General features: G+C 40.6%; 1 protein-coding gene and 1 long non-coding RNA gene across 2 annotated transcripts in view; one reads left to right on the top strand and one right to left on the bottom strand.

Annotated features, from left to right (window-relative positions):
• Positions 1-8,778, top strand: part of LOC311592806 (interferon-induced very large GTPase 1-like) — a 127,860-nt gene extending 119,082 nt beyond the window's left edge. The window contains exon 2 of the mRNA XM_084773632.1: positions 1,050-8,778. Coding sequence (XP_084629758.1) covers positions 1,054-8,340 — 7,287 coding nt within the window. The 5' untranslated portion in view covers positions 1,050-1,053 and the 3' untranslated portion in view covers positions 8,341-8,778. The remainder of the gene's footprint in view (positions 1-1,049) is intronic.
• On the bottom strand, positions 4,378-24,256 carry LOC311592865. Its single transcript, XR_014777525.1, has 4 exons — positions 24,117-24,256; positions 23,387-23,461; positions 13,407-13,543; positions 4,378-4,516 (listed from the first exon to the last, which is right to left on the bottom strand). It is a non-coding gene; the product is annotated as an uncharacterized lncRNA (long non-coding RNA).
• Between the last annotated feature and the right edge of the window lie 49 nt (positions 24,257-24,305).

Below are 24,305 nucleotides of genomic sequence, written 5' to 3'. Positions count from 1 at the left end.
GAGGATTAAAAAAGAGTTACTGGCACAAAAAAAAATTAGTAGTGCTTCTAAATGCCAGGAGAGAAATTTAATATTACAAAATGACCTACAAAGAAGTGACACCCCAGGCATGGGGATGCATTCGGGCACTCCCAGCTTTCAGGAGACCAAGGGGGGAAAAATCATGAGTTAGAGTCCATCCTAGGCTAAATAGCAAGCTCCAGACCAGCATGAACTAACAAGTAAAACCCTGTCTAAATAGGAAGGAAAGGGTGACAGAAATAGGAACAGAACCAGTCAACACTAGTTTTACAAAAGTTAATAAAGAAAACATAATCAATTGATAATATCACTTGTTTGGGATTGTTTTTTGTTTTTGTTTGGTTTGGTTTGCTTTGGTTTGGTTTTTCAAGACAGGGTTCCTCTACATAGCTTTAACTTCCTGGACTTGCTTTGTAGACCAGGCTGACCTCGAACTCACAGAAATCCACCTGCCTCTGCCTCCCTGAGTGCTGGTATTGCAGGTGTGCACCACCATGCCTGGCCGATATCATTTGTTTTTAAAAAACAACCAAGCAAACTGTGTATATTATCAAACACTATCCTTCATGTTAATTCCCTCAAAGCAACTGATTGAGTGTAAAAGAGAGTTTAAAAATCAGGCAAAGTGGCAGGCAGTAGTGGCACAATCTTTACTCTCAGCACTCAGGAGGCAAAGGCAAAAGGATCTTTGAGTTTAGGACCAGCCTGCTGATCTACACAGTAAGTTCCAGAACAGCCAAGGCTCACACAGAAACCATGTCTTCAAAGCGAACAAACTACTAAATCAGGCAAAGTGGCAACTCACCACGGTATCCAACAAGATAGGCTGCACACACACGCGCACGCGCACACGCACACACACACACACATACACACACACACTTTTTTTTAAAAAAATACATTAGAACAATCACAGAAGATTAAAGAAAACAGATATGAAACCTTAGTAATTCAATTTTATGGTTGCACAACCAACACTTCCTAATGTCAGGACACAGCCAAGACTAATTGCAATCTATTCCTCACAGAGCGATGGCAACGGCCACGTGCAGCCCTGATGAGCCTCAGCCAGGATGCAGACAAGATCTCCAGGAGATGCTGACAGAAGTGGGGCTGTCTGTTGACTACTGGCTGCCTAAGCTGCAGGAAGACCTAGGTGTGACCAGTGCCCAGGCCTTACAACACTTAGAAGAAAAAGACCTCCAGAAGCTGAAGTCTCAGACACAACACGCGTGGGAGGAAAAAGCTCTGGAAAAACTGCTTGACCTCTCACAGACAAACGATGTTGCACAGCTCCAGGAGACGCCAGGGGAGATGATACAGAGCAGGCAGAGGCAGGCAGCACGGGCACTTCAGGCCCTGAGAGCCTTGCAGTCAGAAGGGAAGCACAGACAGGAAGAGGCAGTGAGGAGAAAAGAAGCAGAGCTGAGGCAAGCAGTGGAGATCCCTGAAGAGTGCTGGCTAAGGCCTGAGTTGTCCCTAGAAGAGGTCACTGACATAATGGAGAGGCATCTCAGTCACATGGAACAGACCCTCGCTCACAGTCAAAACCTCTCAGATGTAGACCTGGTAAGACGGGCATCTGGAGGGCTGGCCCTGCAGGGCATTTATAAGACCTGCCACCAAAAGGGCCTGGTAGCAAGGAGAGAAGAGCTACTCAGGGTCCCTAAGGAGTTCTCACTTGTTGGCCCAGAACATGGCACATGGACAGAAACAAAGGAATTTTCATCTTCTCAAGAACAAGCCATATTCACAGAGACTATAGGGAAGCTCAGTTTCCGTTCACCATCCTCGGTTAAAGGCGAAGTTTGGGGACTTAGTCTAGAAGCTGGTGTGGGTCAAAGCAAACACACAGAATCTGAGGCTTCCCACCAATTACATTCAGAGCAATCTTACTTCTGCTTAGCCAAGTTCAGATACATACCACTGGCCACTTGCCGCTTTCACATGAGTCATCTTCAACTCTCCAAGGCTGCTCTCCAGGAATTAAAAAATATTGAAGAGCTCCTGGATCAGAAGACACATCCAGACGGATTCCCCTTACTGAGGCACAGGGCTGAAAACTTTTTCCACAGGTTTGGCTCTCATGCTAACCAAGGCCCACTGCACCTGGGGGGCATCTATTGCTGGAAGGCCATTTCAGAGGGTTTCAAAGGTGAACAACTGGCTGATGTAAAGCAGCAGGCAGAGGAGTCTTTGAATATTTACATAAAGGGCAGCTATAATGGCTTTGGAGTTAAAGTTGGTGCAAGTGTAAATATCTCAGACTCACATTCAAAAACAGCACATTACAGTACAGCTCATCAAAACTTTCAAAGAAAGGTGCGACTGTCTGTTGCCCATATAGGTGGTCCAGCAGAAGAAGATGGAATTGCCCAGTGGACAGCTGGTCTTGTTGCTAGCAATCAAACCTGGTCTGTCATTGACCGGGAACTTCAGTTGGTGCCTATTTGGGACATCATCCTCTCTAGCCACAGAAGTGATTTTAAGGATGCCCTTCAAGTGGCTAATTGCCTAAAAGATAACTACACAGCTCTGACTGGACTCGCTGCCCAGATTCAGGAAGGAGAAGAATTTCTTACTGCTGGAAAGGAAGCCAGGCTTTTCCTAGAGGATGTGAAATGCTGGGAAGTTTCTGATCCTGAAGAACAGCTTAATAAGTTGATGGAGTTCATGCAAACATTAAGCCAAAAAACAAAAAGTTATGACATTTGGATTAATACATGCCTCACAGATTGTGCTCTGCAGAATTTTCTAATAAACACTGTCAACTTTTGCAGAAATTCACCCACTTACAAAACTCAGTTTATTAAATCTCAGTTGTGCATCCTTCTAGAACCTCATGTCTACAAAGTGACAAACTTTCCTCAGGCACACTCCATCATACAGTGGATCAATCGGTCAGAGTCAGATGAAGAACAATTCAAAATCACCTCATTTTCTGAATTTATTAAGACCTTAAGGAAAACCCACAAAACCCTGATGGAAGTGAATATCAAAAATGAGTCTCCAGAAACAGTAGAAAAAGCAAAGAGAGCAGCTACATATGTGGTCACCACAGCTCTTGGCTCCTTCTTGATGTACCTCAGAGAAACACAGCAGCCAGACATGGAGCTACTGCTACTTTCCATTGCAGCTGGTGCAGGCTATCAGTTGGAAAACAATATTTTTCAGCAACTTCTGGGGTGTAATGAGTTGAACTTCCTCTTGGATCAAGTGCAAAATAACCAAGACAAATACAAAGAGCTTAAAAATATTTGCAGTTACAGAGCCCAGGCATTCCTGGTGCTCACAGCATTAAGAGCCACAGTTGAAATCACAGATATTTCTACAGAAGAGAAAAGACAACGTTTGACATTAGTAAGGCAACATATAGGACAATCGTTGTCTGAAGAGGTTGTACACATCCTCACAAAACATGGAGCACATCATGATTGGGAGAATCTGGAGAATGATTTGAGATTTCTCATTGATGGGGACTATAAAGCCACCATTCCTTCTTTCCAAATGGATGAGGTAAAAAAACAATTGCAAAGTCTCCGCCATGAAAAGGAAGAGACTAATAAACAACAAAGTAATGAAACCAACACAAAGGAAATGATAAAAAAGGGACCTTTCCTGGATTTACTCCAGCGTCTAGGCCTAGAACATCACTATCCAAAAAGAATGAGCAGAGCTGACTTCCATCTGATCTACAAGACTTCTGTGTACAACACACTGCCAAGATCTGAACAGGAGCTTCCGTTCTATTTCCTTCAAAAGCTACTGATGTTAGATTATGGGTTGAGACATCTTGTCTTCAAAGATGAGGAAAACATAGAAAACCAGATCTCTGAATGTTCTTCCAATCATGAAATTGAAGACTTTGATCCATATGAAGATATCATTAAAGATGACGACAGTCTTCTCTGTCCTTCAGCCACTGAGTCCCAGCCCCACATCCACCCAATGGATATCCAGATGGCCATTTTTCACTGTACAGATCATCTTACCAGGCAATATATTTTGTCCAAACTTTCCATTTGCCAATATGCACTCCCCCTTGTGGTGCCAAATCCTAACACTTCTCAAATAGAATTCTCTCTCTGGTCCCTCAGACAAATTAGGAGAAGTTGGCAAAATGCAAGTAAATCTCCACAGCAAAAGAGCTACAGCCACAAGGATCAGCAGATGTGCCGTGTCTCTACCCCCATTGTGTCCTTCATTAGAGTTGGAAATGGCCTCTCTGCTTCCAAATCTCAGATCATGAACTCTCTCCTCAGTAAACGTAAACATGATGTGTTTTTTCACAGACACTGCAGAGGAAGCAACAAGCACTGTCTCTTGATGGAAGGAGTGGTGGAGATCTGCTGGTTCTGCCCTGGGGGCCAAGGGGAGGACATATTTGACAAGTGTCTGACCTTTACAAATCTTCATGGAGATGCCAAGGAACATAGCCAACAACTCAGCTTCCTGCAGGATGTCTCTTCTCTCATTGTGATCCTCATGTCAGCTTCTGATGACAATAAAGAAAACCAACAACTTGTCAGACATCTCTGTCAGTCATCAAGACCTTTGATCTGTTTGATTGATGACAAAGAAAAGGCTGTAGCAAATAATTCTGGTAAAAGAATGAGAATCGGGATCAGAAATAGAAATGAGGCAGAATTGACAGAGGAGCTCACAAATGGCATCAAGCACTTTCTAGAGCTCTCTGATACTGCTCTCAGCTTAGAGGACTGTTCACAGATGGCTCGAAAACAGGGCTTCCTTGTTGATGAAGACCAGAGAGACTGCAAGGAAGCCAAAGAAAAGGCACAGACTATAATGGCCCTCCTGGAGGAATGCAAGTTATCTCAGACAAAAGAATATTTACTACCCCTTCAAGGACAACTTTGGCATCTCTGGTGTAAGAAGGACAAAGAATTCTATCACCTCAGAGAAAAGGGGAATCGGAGCATTGAACAACACAAGAGTGACATAGAGACAGATAAAAGAATAATTCGATGTCGGCAGTTGGAAAAAGCCTTTCCTCTCAATGATTTAATGCGCTCTGTTCTTGAACTTCTCCAAGAATATTCAGACACTCGTAACAAACTCTACTTTTTGCAGTGGCTGGCTCTGTTTTTTGACAACCTGACTATCGAACACCTGGAAAAGTTGCATGAAAAGCAGAGGTCTTTGTGGTTAATGGTACAAAGAGAAAAGCAAAGAGCACAGAAAAGCAACTCCCTGACACTTTGGCAGAAGCAGATAGAAGCCATCTCTACGGAGATTCATGACTGTACACTAGGAATCGAGCACCTTCTCCGAGAAGTTGCCCAGATCTATGAAGCTCTGGAAGAAACTTCTTCCTCTAGAGATACCCTTTTTCTCTGCCTCCCTCAAATTGCTGCAGACCTGATGGTAGCTGGTGTTCCCATTGAGCTGATGGATGGGGATGCTTCCTATGTGCCTCTGAAGTGGGTGGCAGCTATTTTTGACAAGATCTCAGAGAAAGTTGGAGACAAAAGGCTGTTTGTTCTCTCTGTCCTTGGCCTGCAGAGCTCAGGGAAGTCCACCCTGCTGAATGCACTGTTTGGGCTGCAGTTCACAGTCAGTGCAGGCAGGTGTACCAAGGGGGCCTACATGCAGCTGCTGAAGGTGGAAGACACATTCACAGAAGAACTTGGCTTTGATTTTATGCTTGTTGTTGACACAGAAGGACTTCGGGCTCCAGAACTCAACAACAAATGCCAGAATTGGGACAATGAGTTGGCAACCTTTGTGATTGGCCTTGGAAACTTGACTCTGATCAATATTTTTGGGGAGAATCCATCTGAGATACAAGACATCCTACAAATAGCTGTTCAAGCCTTTCTAAGGATGAAACAAGTGAAAATCTCCCCCAGTTGCCTCTTCATCCATCAAAACGTGGGAGAAATTACAGCTAAAGACCAAAATATGGAGGGACGAAGGCAATTAGAGCAGAGACTGGATGAAATGGCAGTAACAGCTGCAGAACAAGAAGAGTGCTCAAATGTATCCCACTTCAGTGATGTTATTAAGTTTGATGCCAATAGTCATGTTTACTACTTTGCTCACCTCTGGGATGGCAATCCCCCAATGGCCCCTCCTAATCCTCGTTATAGCCACAATGTCCAGGAACTAAAGAGTAGAATTATTTTGACTGCCAAACAGGAAGCCAGAGGAAGCATCATGAAGATCTCAGATGTCAAATTTAGAGTTCAAGATTTGTGGAAAGCCCTAGTCAATGAGAACTTTATTTTCAGCTTCAAGAACACCAAAGAGATCATGGCCATGAGCAAGCTGGAAACCATGTATAACCACTGGACCTGGGAGCTGAGGAGTCACATGTTGGACTTTCAGAACCAGCTGATAAATCAGATTCAGAATGGGAAAGTTCAGGTACTCCAACCAAGCATATTTGAGGCTCCTGTCACAGAAAAGTATAAAGCCATTAAGCAAGAACTTGAAAAATATTTTGATGAAGACCCAGACAATGAAATACTGATTCAATGGAAATCAAATTTTGAAAATAAGCTAATAATCCTTAAAGAGGCACTTATTTCAGACACCAGAAGAAAAGCTAATGAACTTATTCAATTTAAGAAAAATCAAGAAAGGCTGGATAAGAGAAAGTCAAGCTATGAAAATGAATTATTGGAAAGGAGCAGAAAGTTGGCTTTAACTATAAAAGATAAAGAATTAAATGAAGAAGAGTTACATGAAAAATTCAACCCACTCTGGAAAAAATGGGTCTGTGATGTGTCCTCAGATCTTCCTCCAGTCATGGAACCTGACATTGACACAGAGTCTGAAAACATCCTTTGGGACTATTTCCCAAAGGAGATAAACATGGTAGACATACTAATGAGAAATCCTGAAGAGAAATTTCAAATAAATTATGATGAGCATGTAAAAATGAGCAAGAAATACAGCTTCATGACTCGGACATTAAAGGCCTGGGATAGGGAATCCATTAATATGACTACTGAAAAAATTATTACAAGATTTAATGAAACTATAAACAATATTCAAAAAAAGCAGTGTGATTATAATACAAGTTATTTCCATGAAATCCTGAGGATAATAGAAGAAGAAGTGAAATCTGCACCTACTGAGGAAAGATACACATTTACAAGCAAATACATCATTGACTTATCTGTATGCTTATTTCGAAGAGCATCCAAGAGTTTCAAGGAAATACACAAGGCATTCAAGAGAGCAAATGACCCTGTGAACTATCTGGAGAGGAAGAAAGATGATTTCTTCATGAGCTTTAAGATCTCCTGCCAAGGTGCCACCTCCATCAAAACATTTGTTGATTTTCTTTGGCACAAACTCACCCCTGCTATCTCTGCCACCATAAGAGAGAAAATGGTCATTAAAATTGCTGGAGCCATGCGAGCTAGCTGCCCTGAATTCAATGGGAATAGGGCTAACCTCGAGAAACACATTCTCATCTCTCTGGCAGAGGAAGAAAACTTTGATAATTACTGGCAGTACCTTCACCACACAAAATCTTTTTTCAGCAGCTATATTGAAAACCATATTAAACAATACTGTTCATATGAAGGAAGTAAAAACATAAAAACTTTTTTTAAAATGAGTTTAGGTGACATCAAGAATGCCATCCTCACTGCCATTCATGAGTCCACGGCAGTAGCTAAAGATAAAGGCAGCACCGCATCTGGCTGGCTGGACTTGTTCTGTGATCACCTTGGGAGCAACCTGATCTTCCCAAGAAGAGACCTGATAAGCATCGAGCACCAGGAGATAAAAGATACTGAGTTTCTCAAAGAAGCCATGAGTGCAGCTTTGGATCCTGCAATGAGGAAAGTGGAAGAGGACTGTTCAAGTAAGCCCATAGATGAAATGGTTCCTGACATTGAGAAAATTCTCTCTGAACATCTCTGCGGCTGCTGGAAACAGTGTCCTTTGTGTAATGCAATTTGTACAAACACCATTCCCCAACATGACGGAGACCACAGTGTGCCGTTCCACCGTCCTCAGGCTGTCAGTGGATGGCATAAGCATAAAACAGACCACTTTGTCATTGATTGCTGCACTAGTTCTGTAGCAAGTGATCGCTACATACTTTTGGGAAATAGCCGGGAAATCCCATATAAGAACTATCGGCTGGCAGGAGAGGATTACGCCACATGGAGCATCACTCCAGATTCATCTACCAGGTCATACTGGAAATGGTTTGTCTCACACTTCAGATCAGAACTAGAGGAAAAATACCAGAAAAAATTTATAGATACAGGTAAAATCCCAGAGGCATGGGCCAAAATCACAAAGGAGGATGTACTCAATGACTTAAAAGAACAATAATATTCAATGAGCAATCCAATATTAGATAGAAAGAGTCACAGCATACCTAAATAATCCTAAAACTACTCCTCCTAACAACAGTCTCCAATATTTGCATTTTATGATGAAACGTGTAAAAGCTTGAAGCTTTCCTATAAAATATCTTTAATTCTCTTTGTCTCAAAGATAGCCTAGAAATTATGAGCAGGTGCTGTTCCTGTAGAGGATAATCATAACACAAGAAAATCAATTACTAGCATATGTGGATGTATAATAAAATAAATCCATTTAAAAGACCTAAGTCATACTTCAAAGCACAGCTATATATATTGTTACAGTATATAACCTTAGGGGCATTCTTTCAGTTAAGGCAGAGAGAGATACCAGGAAGGGCAAGAAAAGAAATGCAAGGCCTGTACATATGAGGCTAGCTCACATGTAGCATTCTACAACATCCAATCTTGTAAGATGGGAGTTACTCACTTATAAAAGGACTCTAAAAAATAAAATAAAGAATATATAGAAGTAGAGAATATGATGACAGTTACCACGGGCTGAGGGTAGTAAAGAGGCAAAAGACATTATTCAAAGGGAAGAAATTCTCAGACACAAAGACTAAGTTGTGGTGACCAGAGTTAATAATGTACATTTTGAAGCTACTACAAGAGTAAAGTGTAAATGTTCTTGAGCCAAAGAATGACTAGCAGGTGAGGTGATGGATATGTATATTTGCTCATATGTTTATTGATTATTTGATCTTTTCACAGTGTATAAACAGTACCACATTGAACCCATCAATAAATATAACTATCAAAAAACATTAAGTTTCAAAAATATCGAAATGTAGGTTTCTTAAATGAAGATTGACTATTATACCAAGAAGGCTTTTGGGTTTTTGTTTGTTTGGGGGGTGAGGCTGAGGGGTTTTTGGTTTTATTTTTTAAACAACGTCTCATGTAGCCCAAGCTGGCCTCAAATTCAGTGTGTAGATGAAGAGGACCCCAGATCATCTTGATCTATCAGGCCCAATTTATGTGGTTCTAGAAATCAACCCCAGGCCCTTATTTGCTAGGCTAGTACTCTACCAAGTAAGCTACATCTTCAGGCTTGTACTGAGAATCTTTAGGAGGATTCTCTTCTTCTCAGAGGGTGGGGCTATGAATATGAGAAAGTCTAATGATTGAGATATGCCTAACAGCTACCTCCTAAAGTGTAATGCTCTTTACTTGGACTATGGAGAAAAAAATCTGTAAAGCACACAATTGTTGTCATACCTTCCTCTCAAAGTTGCAGTTCTCTTCATTCCAACACCTCAGTAATATCTAAGAAAACAACTCAACAGTTTGTGTTAGCGCTGTGCTACATGAATTGACAAGAGAGTGAAGGAGATGTGTGACAGTGTTCAAGATACTGTCACTAGTACTGCTATCATTGTAATAACGGTGTTGTGGGAACACAGTCACTGTGCCCACAGGTACCTTAACAGTGAGACAGTAAATTCCTCGTGCTTTTTGAGGGAATAAATCAATCACCACAAATAAAATAAGAAACATTTACAAATAAAATAGAAACAGTGCAACACAAACAGCAAGTATGTATAAGCATGTTATTACAATATAGTGCCTCTTCTTACTCCTTTCGTTTCATATAACATTTTACTAAGACACACTAATAGCCTTAAACAGCTTCATCCATCCATCACTAGGAGTAGTATTCAATATGACTCCTTGAGAAATCACACTGGACAATAAATGAACTTCAGATTATTGAAGTCTTTGGGGAATTGATTAGTAGTTACAATGATTCCAATAGTAATCAATCAAATACTTAACAAAGTAATTGCAACAATTATTATCTATCAGTATAGAAAATGTCACCTTGGTCCAATTACAAGTGAGTATACACCATGTGAGTCTTTCTGGGTCTAGATTAACTCACTCAGGATGATCATTTCTAGTTCCATCCATTTGCCCATAAATTCCAGGATTTCTTTGTTTTTAATTAAATATTAGCCCAAAACGGATGTCCAATGAAAGTCTTCACTTACCAGGAGATCGGGATAGATATGGGGACTTCCTACTGGGACTCTAGGTGAGGGAAATATGGGAGAATGGGGAAATAGAAGGATCCAGAGAGTCATAGAAACCCACAAGAAGAAGATCATGACAGGCAGATCTGAACCCAGGGGGTTCTGCTCAAACTACTACACCAACCAAGGATGATACATGCAGTAACATTGAACCCCTACTCAGATCTAGCCAAGGGACAGGATATTTTTCACAGTTGCGTGAGAGTGGAGACTGACTCTGACATGAACTCTGGTGCCCCTATTTGACCACTTCCCCTTGGTGGGGAGGCCTGGTGGCACTCAGAGAAAGATAAGCAGGCTACCAGGATGAGACTTGATAGGCTGTGACCATATGGTTGGGGAGGAGGTCCCCTTCTGTCACAGACCTAGGGGAGGGGAAAAGGGTGAAAGAGGGAGGGAGGGAGGAATGGGAAGATAAAAGTGAGGGGATAACAATTGAGATGTAATCTGAATAAATTAATAAAATAAAAAATAAAATAAAATCTGCAATCATTAAAGAATTTTATATTTAAAATATTCATTTTAATATTTACAGCAAAAAGGAAAAATACTTGGGTGACAGGAATGGTAATTATCCTGCTTAAAATTATATAACTGTATGCTTATTCAAAATGAATACATTATATATTCTGCATGCGTACCAGTATGTCAATTGAAATCCTCAAAATAAAGATCCTTAAAAGGCTTAAAAGAGAGAGAGAGAGAGAGAGAGAGAGAGAGAGAGAGAGAAAATGTCATCCTGGATTCCTCAAAAGCAAAGGTTTACACACAAGTGATTTATCAAAGAAAGAAGAGGCAAGAAGAAAAAGGAACCAGGTGTGGTGGTCCATGTTTATCATCTCAGGACTCGGGATACAGTGAGAGAAGAATCCAGTGTCTGGGGGCATCCTGAACTACACAGACAGTCTCTGTCTCAAACAGGAGGGGGAGCAGGGAGGAAGGGAAAGGTGATAAATAAAGGTGTAAAGTTGTAGGAATGTAAGTGCTGAGAGCTAGGGAAGCTATCCTGCAGTTCTAGTTAAACTCCAGATTTAGATTGCTTAGCCATGCACATGCTCTCTATTAGTCATGTGACCCTGGATAAATTTACCATCTCTGTTTCGTTTTCTTCACTTACAAAATGATACCACCCTAGGTATGAGAATAACTTCATAAAATATATGTGCCTGCGACATGTTATATGTTACAATGTTAGTAGTAACCAGTAGCAGCAAAAGAATATCAAAAGTCACAATACCAGAATTATATAGATTTTTAATATCAGTTATTGTTGCTGTTATGCTTGAATGTGTTTATGCCTATATAATACTCAATTATAAATTCATGAAAAAAACAGGTCAAAATTCTACATTGGGAACCAAGTACTGCAACTATTCTTTTCTCTCTCTCTCTCTCTCTCTCTCTCTCTCTCTCTCTCTCTCTCTCTCTCTCAGCATGATATTTTTGTGGGTAGAAAATAGAATTAAAACTTTCAAGTTCAAAATGGTATGAAGAATGGAGGAAAGCCAGAATGCATGCGTTATTAGATTTCTTTGACAACAGCTATCTAATAACCTCTAATGTTATCATAGCCCTAGTAAAGATGCTAGATACAGAAAATGTTGAACAATGATGGTGAATCATAAAGAACTTAACATTCTCTTCCCAAGTCTGTGGGAAGAGACTACTATCCATCCCAGGCCTCCCACGAGTCACCACCAGGCAGAAAAGTGAGGACTAGGCATATGATAGCTTTTCAATGATGTGACAAATCCAGGGAAAACAGCTCTAAATGAAGAATATAATCCAAACAATTTGTATTTATTCTAAATTGGAAAAGATGTGAACTAGGGCTTGTCCTCCTATGAACAGCCTCACTAATAGTTTGTCTTTGGTTCCTTGATTCTGGAACAATTATGTTTGTTCAATGGATTGGGCTGTAGTTCCTATCAACTCCTTAACAGTGAAACAGAAATGCTTCTCCAAATTTCTATGTCAAAGAGGAACTTGCTGGCCGACTGAGGAGAACACAGTAGGTAACTCAAATCTGCCTCAAACACACAAAGCCTCTCTACTGGAGGTCATACCCTCTCTGGGGCTCTCTATACACACTGAGCAAGACACAAAGACCCAGCCGTGCAGCCTGACACAAGATGTTCTCTAATGGTTTTCACCCAGCCTAGAGCTTCCATCTGATTCTACAAAGTTTGTGAAGCCTGCATCACCATTTGTCTTTTTCCTTTATCAAAATGTTCCACCCTCTTTGTTCACAGTTGTCTCCCAGAACTGGTTCAGCACCTTTCTCTGCATAACCCAGCCACTGACACCCTTAAGGCCCTAGTAAAGATGCTAGATACAGAAAATGTTGAACAATGATGGTGAATCATAAAGAACTTAACATTCTCTTCCCAAGTCTGTGGGAAGAGACTCCTATCCATCCCAGGCCTCCCACGAGTCACCACCAGGCAGGAAAGTGAGGACTAGGCATATGATAGCTTTTCACTGATGTGACAAATCCAGGGAAAACAGCTCTAAATGAAGAAAGATGTCTTTTTGGCTCAGTTTAGGGGTTTCAGTCCATGGTCACTGGGCTCCATTGCTCTTAGCCTGTGGTAAGGCCAAATATCACATCAAGAAGGATATGACAGGAAAAGGCTGCTCATTTAATGATGGCCAGGAAGCAGAATGAGACAGAAGGGTTTGGGGACAAGCTGTATCCCTCAAAGGCTATTTCCTCCAGATAGGCCCCACCTCTTCACATGTTGTTCAGCTACAAATTTATCAATGGAGTGACCCATTTATGAGGTTATCAGCTTCGTGACCTGGCATCCCCTCAAAAGAGTTATCACATGGTGACCAAACAACCAAACTAAGCCCTATGCCCCTTTAGAGAGGAGCATGAGGCATGGCTGATGGGTAGGAAACTCATCTAACCCATCGTTAGAAAACAGAAAAGGAGACAATAAAAAAGAGAGGTCAAATTGACAATAGAGCAAGAGTAGATCTTTTCCCAACTTGCCTTTGAACTGCCATCCAGGTAAAAAGCTGAGGCCTTGCAAAGGCATTCCTTAGGAGCAGTGAAATGGAGGTAAGAGTTAAGTTGAGACTAAATGGGAACCTCACCTTGGTCCCCTGTGCTTCATGATGGAATTACTCCTGGGATTAAACGAAAACACATTCTTATATTTCTGTGTTTTTTAAAAGTCAAAATTCTAAAGTTCTCATTATACTTATTTATCTCATAATATAGCTATTACAATTATTCTTATAGTCTCCCCACTTCTGAGACCTTAGTTCATTCAGATTCCAGCGGAAGCAACATGAATGTTGCAGTCCCCTCTGTCACCACCAGATGGTAGTAATGAGCTCTATCAGGATAAAGAATTCCAAGCTAATTCAACCTCAGCACTAAGAACAATTAAACCCAGATAATTCCTTGTTGTGGTGGACTATCCTACACATTACAGGATGCTAAGCAGTTTTAGACTCTACATACTGGATGCTGACACAATTCTCAGCAGGCATGACAAAAAAAATGCATTACAGTTTGAGAATCCCTGTGAAGCCACATGTGGTGACAGAGCCTGTATTACCAGCAGTCAGGAGGCTGAGGTGATGCTGGGGGGGAAAGATACACTATATCACATTATAGATGGTTGTGAGCCATCATGTGGTTGCTGGAAATTGAACTCAGGACCTTTGGAAGAGTAGTCAGTGTTCTTAACCTCTGAGCCATCACTCCAGTCTCAAGTTTGTTATTTTTTAATGTAATAATTCATTTGCTTGAAAATTTAAAACTGTGGGGAAACATTAAAATTGTAAAATCACTCCTTCTGTGCACATTTTAGTGCTCATTCTCCTTCCAGGTTAAAAACATAATTTTGTAAACATGGCAATTTTACACACATTCCACTGTAAATCTCTTTTTCCACTAAAAATCTACTACAAACATCTTTCTAGATCAGCAAATATTGATGTAGTTTAATAATTAAACACTTCTTTAATATTCCTGTATATATGATTACCAGATCCATTCGGGTAGGCAACTGAAGTTCCTAAATTTCTCTTCTTTAAGGAGAATTGAAGTTAAGATATGTGGACATAAAACTTTGTCTAATTCAGGACTCACATGCTTCACACCAAACACTGTCTATAAATGCACAATTTTGCCATGACTTAGAGTTTTATAACGTGAATTGAACATAGATCTTTTCAAAGAGTTATATACAAATGATAACAAGAACATAGAAAACAGATTAAAATATGCTTGTCATTTAAATGCAAGATGAAAATGTTGGCAAATTTTTTTTTTTTTTTTTTTTTTTACTTTTCAAGACAGGGCTTCTCTGTATAGCCCTGGCTGTCCTGGACTCCCTTTGTTAGACCTGGCTGGCCTCGAACTCACATCTATCAGCCTGCCTCTGCCTCCCAAGTGCTGGGATTAAAGGTGTGCGTCACCACACCCAGCCTAAAAATAGCATTTTATAAGTCAGGTTTGTCATGGACATGAGTCTAGGGAAAAGGCTGTATTAAAGTCATCCATATTTTTTGCACTGACAGCTTTAACAGTCTGTCTGTCCCTACTTCTCTTCCTCCCTGTGTGCAGTACATGCATGGCTGGATGTTTCTTCTTCATATCCTCTGTATCTTGTACCTAATGGCCTTCATCACACTCAGTGAGGGTCTTTATTGGGAACACTCCGCCGAGAGAACATTCCCTACGAGGAAGAAGGGCACTCACATAAGTGTAAGAGACCTATGGATGCAAGTTCACATCCATCCAAATTTCCAACAACTAATGCAAGTCAGGAAACATGAATAGGAGAGGAGGAAGGAAGAGGTATTGACATGCTCTCTCTGATCATGCACCCTCATCTTCTTAAAGGCTGTAAAAGAAGAAATCTCAGTGGCCTTGAAGAAAGACAACCTGGGACACTTCTGAAATCATATGTAAGAATATTTTATTCTCTTTATTCAATAATCCCCTGCCCAAGTCCCCATGGATTGATTAGCAGGAAAAAGAAACATTAACTGTTCCATCTAGCGTAAACTTAATTCAATCTGACAGTTTGGATATATAATTCAGGGATGAATTAAATCTCTATCAGATGAAATAATGCTACACAGAGAAACTCTGTCTCGAAAGACCAAAAAAATAAAAATAAATTAATACTTGATGACTGACTCTTCCTTTGCCTGCTCTTCTCCCTGGGGTTTGGTGGGAAGAATGTGGAATACGCAATCTCCTGGCACTAGAGGCACCAATTTTCTTCAGTCATTTTGTGTTACAATAGCACCATCTGCTGGTCACTAGGGCACAGCTCTTTTGCCATCTAAGTATCCTGTAGGATACCACTGTGGAATTGAATTGGCTGCTAAGCATAGCAGCTCTGTCACTGCGGAAAGGATTACACTGGCTACAGAACCCCAAGTTTGTTGCTGCATCCTCCATCCTACATATGGGACTGTCTGATTTACTAGCAGTACTAGCTAATTTTATGTCAACTTGAGCCAAGCTAGGGCCAGCTGAAATGAGAAAATGTCTCTATAAGATCTGGCTGGAAGGCTTTTTCTTAGTTAGTGACTGACGGGGAGAGGCCCAGCCCATTGTGGGTGGTGCCATGCCTGAACAGGTGGTCCTGGGAGTCTTAGTTAGGGTTCTATTGCTGTGAAGAGGCATCCTGACCATAGCAACTCTTATAAAGAAAAACATTTAATTAAGGCTGCCTTACAGTTTGGGAGATTTAATGCATTATTGTCATAGCAGAAAGCATGGCAGTGCACAGGCAGACAGGTGCTAGAGAGATAGCTGAGAGGTCTACATTTTAATCCACAGGTAGCAGAAGGAAACTAAAACACACTGGCAGACTTGAGCTTCTTAGACCTCAAACTCCACCCCTACAGTGACCCTTTCCTCCAACAAGGCCACACCTACTCCAATAAGGCCACAGCTCCTAAGAGTCCATGGGGGCCATTCCTATTCAAACCACCACATTAGATTCTAGAAGAAAGCGGGATGAGAAAGCCACAAGCAGCAAGCCAGTAAGCAGCACCCCTCCATGGCCTCTGTATCAGCGCCTATCTCCAGTTTACTGCACTGTTTGAGTTCCTCCCTTGGCTTCCCTCAGTGATGCACTGTTACCTAGAAGTTTAGGCTAAACTAAAACCCTTTCCTCTCCAAGTTGATTTGGTCATGGTGTTTCATCACGCAATAGTAACCCTAACTAGGACACCACCATATAATTGAGCCAGCTTTACTATGACAGGCCAATACGCAGTCTTTTTTTTTTTTTAATATAACCTAGCCACAGGTCATGGAGACTAGGATGTGGACATCCTTATTAATATCATATCAGAGAATAGCCCTCATGGTCAGAAGCTATAAAGGGTATAAAGAGCATCCTGAAGGCGCTCTTTGACATAGTCCCAGTGCTTAGATGACTTAGACTGATCCATCTGTAATAGAAAGTTTGGTTTCCTTAAAAACTCAATTAGGTTATGTAAAATTGTTTTTGTTTTAGTTCCAAATGTGGGATTTTAGTTTGGGCTTCAGTTTGTCCCCAGCTGATAACTGCCTAGTGCAGGACATGGTCGTTGCCAGCTGATAGCAGCCTGCCTCGAGGAATATGGAGAAGGGTGTGATCTTTGACTCTGAGGGGTATAAAAACAAGAGTTCAGAGAGAGAAAAAGAGGGGCAGCTCGGAGAGAATGGAGATACTTCAAGGTAGCAGCCTGGAGAAGGTAGATGAAGAGGAGGCTTCTAGGAACGCTTGGAGAACAGTGCTGACAGGGGTGGGGAGCAGGGCAGGCTTCAGTCGGCCCTAAACAGCCAGAAGTAAAGTGGTATATGCCCCCCACACTAACCTTCTTTCTCTCTTACCTAGGGTTAAGGGGTTGGTGGAAAGGAGGTAGAGACTTAAATATCCCAAATGAAATAGATTTTTAAAATAAGCGTGGGGCTGGAGAGATGGCTCAGAGATTAAGAGCACTGGCTGCTCTTCCAGAGATCCTGAGTTCACAACCATCTGTAAAGTGATATGATGCCCTCTTCTGGCCTGCAAGTATACATGAAGGCAGAGCACAGTATGTATACATAATAAATAAATAAATCTTAAAAAGCAAAAAAACAAGTGTCAACACCCATCACTGCCCTTGGTGGAAATTTGCTACACAACTTTTGTTTGTCCTTATATTCCTTACTGTTAAAAGCCTCTCACCAAAAGCTGGAGCTGGGATAATGCAGCAAAAGCTGGTTGGTTTTAATAAGAATAAAACTAATGGAAGTTCTCTGGGGAAAACAGCTATGCAGAATATTATGTCTTTCATGGACCTATTAATTAAAGGCACAAATACTTAGATCATTACTAAGTGATATTAGTAAGAATGAGACAAAGGATTTGAGAAAAACCACTAAAAAAGAAAAACTCAGGAAAATCCTAGAGACTGACAAACTATAACTGAATCAACATTTTATGTCTAGCTTCAAAAACAAGGAACTAGTATGGACAGGAAGAGTTTTTTTTTATTATTATTATTATACAATTAATGACAAACCTTGGTACCTTCCTGAAGGCAAAGCAAGAAGTCTTAGGAATCCTGATGTTCTTCTAGTCTTTACAGGATTATAATAAAGATAAGGATCATATTGAAACAAGGGTTTATGACAAAGACACGGAGGAACATTTTGGCTCAGTAAACTGCCTGCCTTCTTGAGCAGACTTGTCAGATCAGAATTTTTCTGACACTATTAAAAAAAAAAAAAGACTGCTTTTGCTTAAGCAACATTTGTTTGCTGTTAGAAAGGCTGGACGGTATTTTAAGAATCAAAGAGTGATTGTCTTATGTCAAATATAAAAGAAAAAATAAAAGAAAGAATTAAACAAGGAACTGAGCAATTGGGCTTCTGTAGAAAGATAAGCTTGATCTAACAGGTAGTAGGAAATACCTTCTGATCTATTCATTCTGTGCCAAACTTAAAACAGAATCAAACTCAAATAGAGTCATCCTGTCTAGCACTTAGGAACCTCTAGGCTTTATGACACTAGTTAAGTAAAAAGACATTGAGTTAAAATAAAACTGATTTTATCATAAGATTAATTTTTAGTTCTCAGGAAATTTGCAGTTTGCTCACTTTGTTTCTTTTATTTCAATGTGCTTATGCAATCAAGGAAGATTTTAGAAAAATGTAGCCTCAAAGGCTATGTAATCAATGATTAAAGTTTTTGAGGAAACGGTTTTGTGTATAAATAAAGCCTGTGAGAGACAAAGGTTGTCAGAGTAGGTCAAGCTACACAGACATATGTTTCCTCCTCTCTGTCCCAAGTCTGATTCTTCCCCCGCCTTCCTTGCGACCACCAGCTTCAACCCCTACTCTCGTCTGGGGTTAGACTCTGGCAGGTATAGATATGCTCTTTTACATTTTTAGCTGAGATACAACAGTTATACTACAACTAATATGCAAATTATATATGTGGTGGTGCACGCCTTTAATTCCAGCACTGGGGAGGCAAAGGCAGGTGGATTGCTGTGACTTCAAGGCCAGCCTGGTCTACAAAGCCAGGACTGTTACACAGAGAAACTGTGTCTCAATCTCCCCAGCAACATACTGAAAAAAAAAACAACTAAGAATTATTAAATTAATACAAAAATAAAAATGAATGACTTGAGATGCTTTATTAAGACTTAATATCCATATAATCAATAAAGCATGAACACAGTCAGCTTTATTGTTAATAAGGTAAATGTGTATCAAAACTATACTGAAATAATACTATGTACTCCAGAATGGCTAAAATTAAAAATAATAAAATCAAATGTTGGTGATATAAGAAAAAAACAAGAATTTTCATACATTGCTGGTAAGAATAGAAGGTGCACAGATACTCTAAAATAATGTTTCTATAAGTAACATATATACATATAAGTAATACATATATAAGTAATAAATATATGTATATAATATGGTATGCATACACACATTTTCAATAAGTATATGTTAGGAGTAGAATTCCTAGAATTTCTAGGCATAATGTGTACATATGTCCAACTTAAGTGAAGGAAAGTAGATTTTAAACCATCTGTGACACTTTTCTAGGTTGGGAAACAATCCCAATGCTAATTATTGGTAAAATCAATACAAACATCAATATATGATCATATAATGGAAAGTTAAATAACAATGCAAATGAACTAGTATAGATCTGATGTAGTAACATGATTAAACATTACAAACATAATATTCAGGGAAGGAAGCCAATGCAAAGGACAATACTATATTATTCCATTGCCTGTTTAAAACCAGATTTGATGTGTGGTGTTAAATTCCCTTAGAGAGTAAAATAAGCATGAGAGAGCAACTTGGGGATATTGGTAATGTTCTACAACTTGACCTGAGTGGTCCTGGAATATGTTTGTTTTGTCACATTTGCATATTAGTTGTAGTATAACTGTTGTATCTCAGTTAAAAATGTAAAAGAGAATATGTTTTTTTTTTAAGATTTATTTTTTATGTATACAGTGCTCTTCCTGCATGTACACCTACAGGCCAGGAGAGGGCATCAGATCACATTACAGATGGTTGTGGCTCAATGAAGTTGCTGGAAATTGAACTCAGGACCTCTGGAAGGGCAGTCAGTGTTCTTAACTTCTGAGCCATCTCTCTAGCCCCTAATTTATCTTTAGAAGAATTTAACATTTTTTAAAAAGTGGGCTACTTAGTAAAGCAAAGTTACAGTAGGATTTCTTTCAGTTAAAAACACGTCTTCTTTACTTTTCATCAGGCTGATTCTAAATAGCCTTCAATACCCAGGCTGGTTATCACTCCCTCGTGGAAGCCTTCCCTGACCTACTAAACTATGTGAAATTCTCCCATTCTACAATGTCTCTTTCTATGCATATAAAACGACCTCTCCTCGTTTATTGGATATTTAACCACCCATTAGATTATCCAGCTAAAAAAGGCAGCTGCCCGGTGAATCCACATCAGCACTCTGTAAGTTCTTATTCACATTTACTGAATATAACTACTGTGGGTAGAGTAGATGTACACACTTGAGCATTGCTAAACTATACTAGAATCTAAATGCAGTTGTTCGCTTTCCAAAAAGCCATTTCTTTTTACCTTGTTTCACAGGACTCTTCCTCAACTCTCACACATGCACGATAATGCAGTTGCTTCTAACATGAAGACCACAGAACAACCAAAAGGGTCAATGAATAAAATTCAGTAAGTTCATGCACTTTAGTGGGGAAAAAATGTCTGTTTTTATTGACTTGTAAATGATATGTAACTTTTTTTCAGTTTGTATGTGGGTAACAAATCCCGATAATGTTACTAACAACTGTATTTCACCAACATAAATCAGTAATTTTCTTACCAGTTAGCAGTAGTTATACATACTTCAACATATTATTTATGTTCATCACTACTTTAAAAATCATAGTAACTATGAAACCACTAGATCTTTTTATTTCCTATATTAACAAAACACCACATATTATCACAGTCACCAATTTGGAGAGCTTTGAATAATATCTTGATAACAATGTTTCCTTTCCAATACTTTATATTTTGCTTTAGCTTAGTTTGTACACCTAAAAATTCTCCAGAGAACCAAATTTATATTCATCAAAAGGCACAAAAAGTGTTTAAAGATCCTTAGACTGGATAATCAGTCATAGCTCCTTAGGCAAAGAAGTTCTTACTGCAGTCCCAGTACTCCATAGGCTGAGGCAGGAGAAATGCTGCTCCAGAGTTTGAGACTAATCCACATTCCATAGTGAACCCTAGGTCAGCCTGGGCTACAGAACAGAAAAATCCTGTATCAAAACAAAAACAAAATGTATTTTCTTTCCTTCCCCGCCCCCCAAGACAGGGTTTCTCTATGTAGCCTTGGCCATCCTAGACTCACTTTGTAGACCAGGCTGGCCTCAACCTCACAGCGATCTGCCTGTCTCTGCCTCCTGGAGTGCTGGGATTAAAGGCATGTGCCACCACACCCAGCAACACAATGTATTTTCTTTTCCGATGTGTCTACTGTCCAGTTTTGGCAGCAGTGAGGTAGCTCAGAAGATAAAGGTGTTTGCCATACAAGCCTGACAACCCCAGATCCTATGGTGGAAGAACAGAACAGACTCTGGAGATTTATCCTCCAACATCTGAATACACACCATGGCACATGAGAACCTGCATTCAAACATAACACACACATACACACACACACACACACACACACACACACACACACACACACACTTCATTTTAAAAGGTTACCTCAAGGATTTCTAAAACAGGTCAGTAGGAAATAAAGGAAAAATGCAACTTCCAGTGGTGAAGAAATACATCAGCTCAGGTGAGAGAAGAAATAAAAAGCAAAAGCAAATTAGATAGTTTACAAACACTGCTATTGATGCCATTTCTGAATTCAGGTTCACAGGAAGGGAAAACGGAGTTAAGAGAGCTTGTTAATAATTTTAACCCAGAAGCCCAGCCTGCAATCCCAGCACTCTGGGAGGCAGAGGCAGGTGGAGTTTGAGGCAAGCCTGGTCTACAAAGCGAGTCCAGGACAGCCAAGGCTACAAGAGAAACCCTGTCTGGAAGAAAACCACCAAAATAATAATAATAGTAATAAGAATAACACTTTAGACGCAGGAGTGAAAGGTCACAGAGAAAGGAGTTTACCACACAGATGGACAGTGAGTGATATGTGATACTGAAGTAAGGCAAAGGCTAGCTAACAACAGGCTTAGCTAAATAAGACATTTTCTTTCAAATGAAAGTTGAAAAGGTAATTTTTCTAGAGAAGGTAAAATTATCTATCAAGAGACACCAAAAAATTTTTTTAAAAAGTGTTTTAAAAAAACTATAAGACTTAAAAGACAAACAGTAAAGCCGAGCACTGGCTTGATAGTGGTGGAGACAAGAGGAAAGGAGACCAAACCAGCTCCTCTCTGACCTTGAAGGACCTTATAATTTCAGCAACAGGCAGTTCACCTCACTAATAATACAAGGAAATGAAGCAGGGAGGGGACAGAACACCATGGAGAATGTAAGCCAAGTTGGAAACAGCTTGTCACTATTTCCAGAGGGAAACACCATCTGAAGGGTTATTTTCATCCCATCAAATCCAGGGCCCCTCTTTAGCCCTGGGCCACTTCAACTTCATATTTATAATCAGAAACTTATATTTCTAAAATCAAACTACTTTAAAATTACTCCTTACCATTTATATGTGTTTTTGCTACTGTCTTCAATATTCTAATAATTCCAATGATGAATTCATTTTAAATAAACCATAATATATATAGAGAGAGGGGGATGCGGGGGGGGGGGGACACAAAACAGACAACTGGCACAAAAATTAGTTAAAAACTAAAAGTCAGGCTGGGCGTGGTGGCGCATACCTTTAATCCCAGCACGCCAGAGGCAGAGGCAGGTGGATCACTGAGTTCAGTTCGAGGCCAGCCTGGTCTACAAAGTGAGTCTAGGACAGCCAAGGCTACACAGAGAAACCCTGTCTCGAAAAACCAAAAATAAGTAAATAATCAATGAAATGATTCCTAGTGATGTTCTGCTATATTCATAGACTGGTATGTAATTCAGTCGTCATCAGAGAAGCTGCCTCTGGCTGCTGATGGAAGCAGATATAGAGACCCACAGGCCAAGTTAGCAGCCTCTATCAGGTTTCTCCCCTTGGAGCTTGGGGAACTCAGTGAAGAGGGAGAAGTGAAGAGCCAGGAGGGGTCGAACACTGGAGAGCCCAGCCTCCAGAATCAACCAAGCTGGGTTCATGGGGGCTCACAGAGACTGACGTAGCTATCTCAGAATCTACATGGGTCTGAGCTAGGTCCTCTGCATACGTGTTAAAGTGTGTGGGCTTGGTGTTTTGGAGGGCTACCGACAGTAGGAGAGGGGTTGTCTCCCACTTAAGCCTGCTCTTGGTATCCTCCTAGTCGGTTTTCTTGACCAGCTTTAATGTGAAGGTTCAGGTCTGATCTTACCATATCTTCTCATGTAGAATTTGGTTGATGTCCCTGGGAGGCCTGCTCTTTTCTGGGGGGAGTGGGGAGTTAGATCTGGGAGAAAGGGGAGGGGAAACTATAGTCAGGGTGTATTGTATGAGAGAATAAACATTTTTTTAAAAGCTTTTTTTTTTTTTTTTTTTTTTTTTTGCTACAGGGTTTCTCTGTGTAACCTTGGCTGTCCTGGATTCGCTTTGTAGACCAGGCTGGCCTCGAACTCACAGCGATCCGCCTGCCTCTGCCTCCCAAGTGCTGGGATTAAAGGCGTGTGCCACCACGCCCGGCTTTTAAAAATTTAAAGTATTGCACAGGCCTGTAATCCCAGCATTCTGGGAGGCAAAGGCGGGTGGATCACTGTGAGTTCGAGTCCAGCCTGGTCTACAAAGTGAGTCCAGGACAGTCAAGGCTACACAGAGAAACCCTGTCTCGAAACAAAAATTAATTTTTAAAAATGTAAAGTATTTGTCCATTACTTTAGCTTTTAGTGCTAAATATCTACACTTAAGATTTTATTATGCCAATGAAGGGTGTATTATCTGCGACTTTCCGGGACATTATTCATCTCGCTATCTCTGATGAAAACTGGGTTTTAAACTAGCATTCTCAGGAAGCCAGCCAGGCCAGCAACTAACGCTTCAGGGGGAAAAAAAAAAAGCCGCTTTTCGCCACCGCCCCACCCCCACAACCGCAGTTCTCCTCAGATACTCACTTTCCCGGCCTGCTCCGCCTCAGCTTGCTGACGCAGCTCTAGAGAATCACGCCAGAGGGCGCCGAGGACCCCGGCTCGCCAAGCAGCACCCGCAGACCCTGAGGCCCTCCCAGTTCGCCGCTCCAGAAACGTCAACACGTCCGCCCCGCCCTCCCTCAGACTGCCAGCTAGGCAGGCTCCGAGGCTCAC

This window comes from Acomys minous (genome assembly GCF_964271855.1).
Source record: "Acomys minous genome assembly, chromosome: 2".
NCBI classification, from domain to species: domain Eukaryota; kingdom Metazoa; phylum Chordata; class Mammalia; order Rodentia; family Muridae; genus Acomys; species Acomys minous.
This window is presented reverse-complemented; position numbering and strand designations above follow the sequence as displayed.